Raw genomic sequence first — 10,322 nt, 5'->3', positions numbered from 1 at the left:
ATTATTATTATTATTATTATTATTATTATTATTATTATTATTATTATTATTATTATTATTATTATTATTATAATTATATAATTATTATTATCATTATTATTATTATTATTATTATTATTATTATTATTATTATTATTATTATTATTATTATTATTATTATTATTATTATTATTATTATTATTATTATTATTATTATTATTATTATTATTATTATTATTATTGTTATTATTATTATTATTATTATTATTATTATTATTATTATTATTATTATTATTATTATTTTTATTATTATTATTATTATTATTATTATTATTATTATTATTATTATTATTATTATTATTATTATTATTATTATTATTATTATTATTATGATTATTATTATTATTATTATTATTATTATTATTATTATTATTATTTCCTCGGGGGTTTTGTAGTTTTTCCCCTAGAGGACGCGTCCACAGGTGGCGGATAGTGGAACGCTCGGCATCTCCTTTGGAATGCAGGGTATGTGGGAAATAAAATACCACACGCGGACCAACAAAAACTACTATGTGAAGGAACACAGAACAAGAAACCAAATATGGAAGGAGAAGATAGTGAGAACAATTTTACGGTGCAGGGAGTCGGATCCCCAGTACCGGCGTCTGTCGGGGGTGAGTACGCGGGCCCCGAGACGTCGATATACAGCGACCGCACAACAACAACAACAACAACATTGAGAACTGATTCGATGGGAGTGGAAAGCTTGGCTCCTACGGATCAAAATGCTACAAGCAAGAACAACGGTGACCCTTTTAAAAGAGTATCAAAAATACCTCGGACACCTCCGAAGAAGGGTACTCCTACAGGTCCTAAACCGCCTGAAGGGCCGAAGTCAGCAAGACGTGGGATTTTCCCGATTCCTCGAGCTGAAGCGGAAAAACCAGAAGAGGAAGCCAACACTGCTGCGCTGCCGACGGGAGTAATTAATGCTTCTGCCTCCAAAGAAACGGACGAGGGAAATCCAAACGACGTTTTTGTTATGGAGATGCAGAAATGCCTTAATACACTCAAGAAAATGAAGGCAGCGTGTCTAAGACAAAAAAATATCAGCATAGATATTAAAGACGGCATAGCGTCATTGGAGGAGTCTCTTGACAAAATAAAATGGTCAAAAAGAGAAAAGAAAAAGACCGATGTTTGCTGCTCAAAACCGCCCACCACGAGCCACGAAACCCCACAGCAGAGGGTGGAAGCCGGTAAGAAGAAAGTTCCAAAAAACCCTTCAGACCCGGGAACCACCAAAAGACCACCGTCGAGTCCACTCCAAAAGGATTCCGAAAAGAAAACGAGAAAGATTTCACAAGCCGCGGAGTCGGAGGACAGACAAGCAAACACACTGACCGACGACGTCATCCCCGGTGAAGAGACCTACGCCCAAGCAGCCCTCAGAGGAAAGGTCACAGACGCTGCCAAGGGAACTGTACCTGCTAATACGAAAAAGAATATAGCAACCCTCCAAGGAAAGGACTCAGAAGCTGCCAAGGAAACGTTACCTGATAAGACGAACAAGAATAAAGGTAACCCAACTACCAAAGCAAGTGGAAAACAGAAGAAGAGAAAAAAGAAAAAGCCTAGACGGAAACAAAACCCGGGAGCTATTCTTATCAAGCCGATGGGAGAGGAAACCTACTCCGGCATCTTGAGAGAAATTCGGAATAAGGCCAATCCCGACGCGACAGAAACAGTTGTCAAAAAGATTCGCGAAACCAAAAAGGGAGAGGTCTTGGTAGAGCTCGGGGCGAAAACAAAAAACAAGACAGCCTTTGGAAACTGCCTAAAGGAAATTCTGGGAGAAAAAGCCGTTGTCAAAAACCTCCAACATATGATTTCACTCGAGATTAAGGACCTTGACGAACTAACCACGGTAGAAGAGGTCCAGGAAGCAATTCGCAAAAAATGTACAGACTCCATAACAGAGCTGGAAATAGGGATCACTAGTAAAAACAACAGATCTCTGAAGATGGCCATTATCAGGGTGAATGCTCAAGCCGCCGAAGAAATGCTGAAGGCCAGCACAGTTAAAATTGGCTGGACACACTGCCGAATCAGACAGAGAACCGAAGTTCCACGCTGCTTCAAATGTTTCGGATATGGACACAAACAGTCGTCCTGTCCAAATCCGGACAGAAAGGGGCAAGGACTATGCATCCAATGCGGGGAAAAGGGTCATAAAAAGAAGGACTGCAGAAACCAGCCTAAGTGCTGCCTCTGTGTGGAATTGGAAACAACATCATCCATAAACCATGTACCTGGCACCGGAAGCTGTCAAGTGTTCAGAAAAGCACTTGAAGAGGCGAAAAAGGCCTCCTCAAAATGACCTTGATCCTCCAGGCGAATGTCCACAGAAGTCTAACAGCAGACAGCCTTCTGACAAAACTTATCTCGGAACTTCGAGCTGACATTGTTATCGTAAGCGAACAATACCGCGATAAGGACGGACAAAATTGGTTTTCAGACCTGCTAAATACTGCTGCCATTTGGATCACAGACACAACAAAATTCCAAATTGATAGAAAAGGGGCAGAAAGAGGCTTTGTCTGGGTCAAAACTGGAAAACTTACAATAGTAAGCATATATTTTAGCCCAAACGACAGGATCGAAGAATTTCGCAAAAAACTGGAGGATTTGGAGGATTTTCTGAATGAGACTAGTGGAGATGTTCTAGTCGCAGGAGATTTCAACGCCAGAGGTCAAGAGTGGGGAATGCCAACTACAGACTCTCGAGGAAGGCAAATACTCGAGATGGCCGCGAGACGTGGACTATACGTAGCTAACGTAGGAAACACCCCCACCTTCAGGAGACCAGGACACAGAGGCACTATTCCAGATGTTACCTTTGCGACGGGCACCGCATTCGCAAAAATTAAGAACTGGAGAGTAATCGAGGACTACACAGGTAGTGACCACCAGTATATCGTTTTCGACCTGGAGGAAAACCAACGAGCCCTAAACCTACGTCACCAACCACGGACTCCAAGGTGGAACTTAAACAGGCTTAACGCGGATGTTTTAAAGGGAGTGATCGAGGAAGGGGCAGATGCTGTGCTGCGAGTGGAAGGACCTGCTGAAACCAAGGCTGAAGCCACGATGCAACTAATTCGGCTCGCCTGCGACTCCTCAATGCCCCGGACAAGAGGTGCCAACAGAAACAGAGATCCAGTGTACTGGTGGACAGAGGAGATAGCTGCGTTACGCCGAAGGTGTTTACAACTTCGACGAATAGTTACCAGGGGGAGAAGGAGAAGAAACGCTGAACCTATGGAGGACGCCATAGCAGAGTTCAGAACCAAGAGATCCGAGCTCAAGAGGGCCATCAATTCGAGCAAGAGAGAGAAATGGGAGGATCTCCGCCGTGATGTCAATAGCGACCCCTGGGGACTAGGCTACAAGATCGTTACTCGTAAACTAGGAGCTCAGATGGCACCCCCAGTCCTAAGCGAAGAAAAAATGGAGCACATTGTTGGAACACTATTCCCAACTCATCCTGTCAGACCACCCGACAACACACCGGTCCAAAGACAGGATATCCCACTTTTTAACGAGGAGGAGTTGAGCATAGCTGTGCAGTCCTTGCAAAACCGAAGAGCTCCGGGCCCCGATGGAATCCCCGCAGAAGTCCTGAAAGCGACCGCCAAAGCATGTCCCCAATTACTTCTGAACATGTTCAACAATTTCCTCATAGAAGGCGTCTTCCCGAAGAGCTGGAAGAAACAACGGCTGGTGCTCATCAGCAAAGGCAAAGGAGACCCAGATTCCCCATCGGCATACAGACCTCTGTGCATGCTAGACACCGCGGGAAAACTCTTGGAAAAGCTTTTGAAACCGCGGCTTTCAGCTGCAGTACAAGCGTCGGGCGATCTATCAGAGAGACAGTACGGTTTCCGGAGAGGCCGCTCTACTATCGGAGCAATACAAGAAGTAGTGCACGCCACCCAAATTGCCCAACAAAGAAATCACTACTCGAAGGAGATCGTCTTGCTGGCAACGCTGGATGTACGAAATGCCTTCAACTCGGCCAGGTGGAGTGATATCCTACATGCGCTGGAATTGAGATTCCACGTCCCTGCATATCTTCTACGAATGACGAAGGACTATCTCAGAGATCGCGAGCTGATCTACGAGACCGCAGAAGGTCCGCGAAGGAAGGAAGTCACATCTGGTGCAGCGCAAGGATCAATCTTAGGACCAGACCTGTGGAACATCTCCTATGATGATATCCTACGCATGGAGATGCCTGACGATGCCTTCCTGGTTGGCTATGCTGACGACATCGCCGCGGTTATTACGGCACGAGACACCGATAGCGCGCAAAGAAAGCTAAACCAGGTCATGCGACGAACAAATTCATGGATGGAAGAGCATGGACTCAGCCTAGCCACGGAAAAAACAGAGATAGTTCTTCTGACGAGGAAGAGGATTCCTACACAAATCGACTTCCAAATCGGGACCGAAGTGATAAGAAGCAGCGCGACAGTGAAGTACTTGGGATTGAGGCTCGACACAAAGCTAACCTACTGGCAACAAATAAAGGCAGCATCGGAAAGAGCATCAAAAACTACCACATCACTGAGCAGACTGATGGCGAACGTTGGGGGACCAACGGCCAGTAAGCGGAAGCTACTGATGGCGACAACGCATTCCATCCTTCTGTATGGCAGCGAAATATGGGCGGACGCACTTAAGCAAGAGAAGTACCGAAAGCAGATGGCAGCAGTACAAAGATGCGGAGCTCTACGCGTGGCAAGCTCTTATCGAACGGTGTCGGAACCAGCTGTCCTTGTAATCGCTGGAGTGACCCCTATCGATCTCCTAGCGACAGAAAGGAAGTATGTCTACGACAAAAAGGCGGAAATGGGGTTGGAAGCGGCAGCAGAAGAGGCTAAGCAGCTGACCATACAGAAGTGGCAAGAACGTTGGTGCGCAGAAAGCAGAGGACGATGGACGGCGAGGCTGATTAGAAATGTGGCTGAGTGGAAAGACCGGAAACACGGTGAAGTTAATTATTACGTCACCCAATTACTCACCGGACACGGTTACTTCAACGCATTTCTCCACAAGATCGGCAAAACGAGTAGTCCAGCATGCCAGTACGGGGACTCCCAAGAAGACGATGCACAACATACCTTCTTCGTCTGCAGCAGATGGGCAGCACAAAGAGAAGAACTGGAGACAAACATTGGCACCATCACTCCAGAGAACATAGTCGAGAAGATGCTCACTAGCCAACACAACTGGAACGCGATCAGTGCATACACAAATCAGCTCCTCAGAAATAAGAAAAGAGAAGAAGAACAGTTCCGCGTTCCTAACCTTTCCTAACCTATTAACCAACTAACCTAACCAAATTTAACCAAACCACTTTCAACTAACGTAACCTAACTTCACCTAATCAAAGACTAATATTAAACTAACGAAACCCAACTAATTCCACCTAGTCCTTACTTAACCTCCCTAACGTAACCTCCCTAACCTTACCCTTCCTAACCTAGGAACGAAGAAAGCAGAGGAAGAAAAGATCTCGCCACAAGACGTGAGCCCAGAATGGGCCGTACAACAGCACCCCCTCTTGAAGAAGTGCAATCCCGTGGTCCCGAGGGGGGGTTCTTCGTGACACTTTTGGAGGTTTAGTCGGTATGCCATTATAAGGTTTTAACATTTTTTCCTTGGTGGTGAGTCCGACACACGGGGAGGTATGGATACCTCCTTATGGTGCGTAACGCATTCCTCCACAAGTAAAGTAAAAAAAAAAAAAAAAAAAAAAAAAAAAATTATTATTATTATTATTATTATTATTATTATTATTATTATTATTATTATTATTATTATTATTATTATTATTATTATTATTATTATTATTATTATTATTATTATTATTATTATTATTATTATTATTATTATTATTATTATTATTATTATTATTATTATTATTATTATTATTATTATTATTATTATTATTATTATTATTATTATTATTATTATTATTATTATTATTATTATTATTATTATTATTATTATTATTATTATTATTATTATTATTATTATTATTATTATTATTATTATTATTATTATTATTATTATTATTATTATTATTATTATTATTATTATTATTATTATTATTATTATTATTATTATTATTATTATTATTATTATTATTATTATTATTATTATTATTATTATTATTATTATTATTATTATTATTATTATTATTATTATTATTATTATTATTATTATTATTATTATTATTATTATTATTATTATTATTATTATTATTATTATTATTATTATTATTATTATTATTATTATTATTATTATTATTATTATTATTATTATTATTATTATTATTATTATTATTATTATTATTATTATTATTATTATTATTATTATTATTATTATTATTATTATTATTATTATTATTATTATTATTATTATTATTATTATTATTATTATTATTATTATTATTATTATTATTATTATTATTATTATTATTATTATTATTATTATTATTATTATTATTATTATTATTATTATTATTATTATTATTATTATTATTATTATTATTATTATTATTATTATTATTATTATTATTATTATTATTATTATTATTATTATTATTATTATTATTATTATTATTATTATTATTATTATTATTATTATTATTATTATTATTATTATTATTATTGTTATTATTATCATTATTATTATTATTATTATTATTATTATTATTATTATTATTATTATTATTATTATTATTATTATTATTATTATTATTATTATTATTATTATTATTATTATTATTATTATTATTATTATTATTATTATTATTATTATTATTATTATTATTATTATTATTATTATTATTATTATTATTATTATTATTATTATTATTATTATTATTATTATTATTATTATTATTATTATTATTATTATTATTATTATTATTATTATTATTATTATTATTATTATTATTATTATTATTATTATTATTATTATTATTATTATTATTATTATTATTATTATTATTATTATTATTATTATTATTATTATTATTATTATTATTATTATTATTATTATTATTATTATTATTATTATTATTATTATTATTATTATTATTATTATTATTATTATTATTATTATTATTATTATTATTATTATTATTATTATTATTATTATTATTATTATTATTATTATTATTATTATTATTATTATTATTATTATTATTATTATTATTATTATTATTATTATTATTATTATTATTATTATTATTATTATTATTATTATTATTATTATTATTATTATTATTATTATTATTATTATTATTATTATTATTATTATTATTATTATTATTATTATTATTATTATTATTATTATTATTATTATTATTATTATTATTATTATTATTATTATTATTATTATTATTATTATTATTATTATTATTATTATTATTATTATTATTATTATTATTATTATTATTATTATTATTATTATTATTATTATTATTATTATTATTATTATTATTATTATTATTATTATTATTATTATTATTATTATTATTATTATTATTATTATTATTATTATTATTATTATTATTATTATTATTATTATTATTATTATTATTATTATTATTATTATTATTATTATTATTATTATTATTATTATTATTATTATTATTATTATTATTATTATTATTATTATTATTATTATTATTATTATTATTATTATTATTATTATTATTATTATTATTATTATTATTATTATTATTATTATTATTATTATTATTATTATTATTATTATTATTATTATTATTATTATTATTATTATTATTATTATTATTATTATTATTATTATTATTATTATTATTATTATTATTATTATTATTATTATTATTATTATTATTATTATTATTATTATTATTATTATTATTATTATTATTATTATTATTATTATTATTATTATTATTATTATTATTATTATTATTATTATTATTATTATTATTATTATTATTATTATTATTATTATTATTATTATTATTATTATTATTATTATTATTATTATTATTATTATTATTATTATTATTATTATTATTATTATTATTATTATTATTATTATTATTATTATTATTATTATTATTATTATTATTATTATTATTATTATTATTATTATTATTATTATTATTATTATTATTATTATTATTATTATTATTATTATTATTATTATTATTATTATTATTATTATTATTATTATTATTATTATTATTATTATTATTATTATTATTATTATTATTATTATTATTATTATTATTATTATTATTATTATTATTATTATTATTATTATTATTATTATTATTATTATTATTATTATTATTATTATTATTATTATTATTATTATTATTATTATTATTATTATTATTATTATTATTATTATTATTATTATTATTATTATTATTATTATTATTATTATTATTATTATTATTATTATTATTATTATTATTATTATTATTATTATTATTATTATTATTATTATTATTATTATTATTATTATTATTATTATTATTATTATTATTATTATTATTATTATTATTATTATTATTATTATTATTATTATTATTATTATTATTATTATTATTATTATTATTATTATTATTATTATTATTATTATTATTATTATTATTATTATTATTATTATTATTATTATTATTATTATTATTATTATTATTATTATTATTATTATTATTATTATTATTATTATTATTATTATTATTATTATTATTATTATTATTATTATTATTATTATTATTATTATTATTATTACCCTTAAATCTATTTAAATCTTTCAGACATCTATTCTACTGTCCGAGATATCTTCAGTTGCTTATTACCCACTTTTGTTCTATGTTAAACTTAAATCTAGTATGTAAGCGAAAATAAATGAAAAAAACTTGTTTTTATTTCTAAAAATTATAGGAGAAAGTAACGGGACATCTTGTTCTTCTCAATATTCTTGTTTTTTGATCCCCTTTAATAAAAAAATAGTAGGGTGTCGCTGCAATACTCGGTTTTATATAAATAGCATTTTTATATGGTGCGATTATACTTTTGCAAAGCACTGTATTTACAACATTTCGTTATTCTTTTGTTTCAAATTATAAAATTAAACAGTTTCAGTTTATTGTTAAATTTCAAAGTGAAGTATGACACTGGTCAACAAAATTAAACTTCTTTTTTGTTACAGAAACCAGGGTATAATCTTCTATAGGTTTTTTGTGTGCTGAGCTCGAAACCGAAGTCAGAAAAATTCGATCACATCACGTTTTTGAGATATTCCCGTTAGAAAATCGAAAATATCGCTTTTTACCAGTTTTCAGGGTTATTTTTTAGCGTTTACTTATTTTTTTTTAAATTGAATTTGTAACAGTTTCTAAAAGAATTAAGTTTTGTTTCTCTAAATCCGTTTAAATCTTTTAAATATCTATTTTCTTCCTCGAGAAATAATAACTTGAAATCCAAGTGCTTGGGGCATCTCATATTTTTTTTGCTTTTAATAGCAAATACATATCGAAAAGTTCTGTACCAATCGCTTTCAAATTTTGACACAATTCTTTTAGAAACTGTTACAAATTTAATTTAAAAAAAAATAAGTAAACGCTAAAAAATAACTTTGAAAACTGGTAAAAATAGGCATTTTCGATTTTCTAACGGGAATATCTCCAAAACGTTATGTGATAGAATTTTTCTGACTTCGGATTCGAGCTCAGCCTATAGAAAAGTATACCCTGGTTTCTGTAACAAAAACCTTGTTGACCAGTGTAATTAGCTCATGTGAAACAACTTGGATTATTTAAAATTTTGGTTTTTAAGTATTGCTAATTTCATTTAGAACTCAATAGATAGAATGTACCTGTCAATTTTCTGCTACAAAATTTCAGTGCAAGAAAAAGTCCATTTTTCAATGTTTTATATATTAAATTGTACGAAATAATTTTTTTTATAAAGCCTTAGAATGGTTAAAATTTGTTTCTTAAAAAAAATGTTCTTGCTCTCTAACGCTCGCAATTTATATCAACCAACTTATCACTCTTTGTACCTATAAAACTAGAGATGCCGCTGAATATTCGGCCATTTTTAAATTCGTTAACCGTAAGCAGGTCTTTTTTAAACTGTTAACTACGAATTCCTCTCCTAAAAAATACTTAAAAAGGATATTGGCAAATGTTTCGCTTCTGCACAGTTCAAATGACTATTTGATTTAGCGGGATTTAGAATCGACTGCAGTTACATATAGTT

General features: G+C 29.4%; 2 protein-coding genes across 2 annotated transcripts; both read right to left on the bottom strand.

Moving 5' to 3' along the window:
- Window positions 1-263: 263 nt before the first annotated feature.
- LOC129906929 (uncharacterized protein DDB_G0287625-like) lies at window positions 264-6,253 on the bottom strand (the record flags this gene model as incomplete). The annotated part of the gene is made up of 2 exons (XM_055982922.1): window positions 264-400; window positions 5,809-6,253. Coding segments are annotated over 2 exons (582 nt in total), but the record flags the coding sequence as incomplete, so codon positions are not given.
- A 1,971-nt stretch (window positions 6,254-8,224) lies between these two features.
- Window positions 8,225-8,737, bottom strand: LOC129906930 (myb-like protein D; the record flags this gene model as incomplete). The annotated part of the gene is made up of 1 exon (XM_055982923.1): window positions 8,225-8,737. A coding segment is annotated over one exon (513 nt), but the record flags the coding sequence as incomplete, so codon positions are not given.
- Between the last annotated feature and the right edge of the window lie 1,585 nt (window positions 8,738-10,322).

Source organism: Episyrphus balteatus, chromosome 1 (genome assembly GCF_945859705.1).
Source record: "Episyrphus balteatus chromosome 1, idEpiBalt1.1, whole genome shotgun sequence".
Lineage (NCBI taxonomy): Eukaryota > Metazoa > Arthropoda > Insecta > Diptera > Syrphidae > Episyrphus > Episyrphus balteatus.
This window is presented reverse-complemented; position numbering and strand designations above follow the sequence as displayed.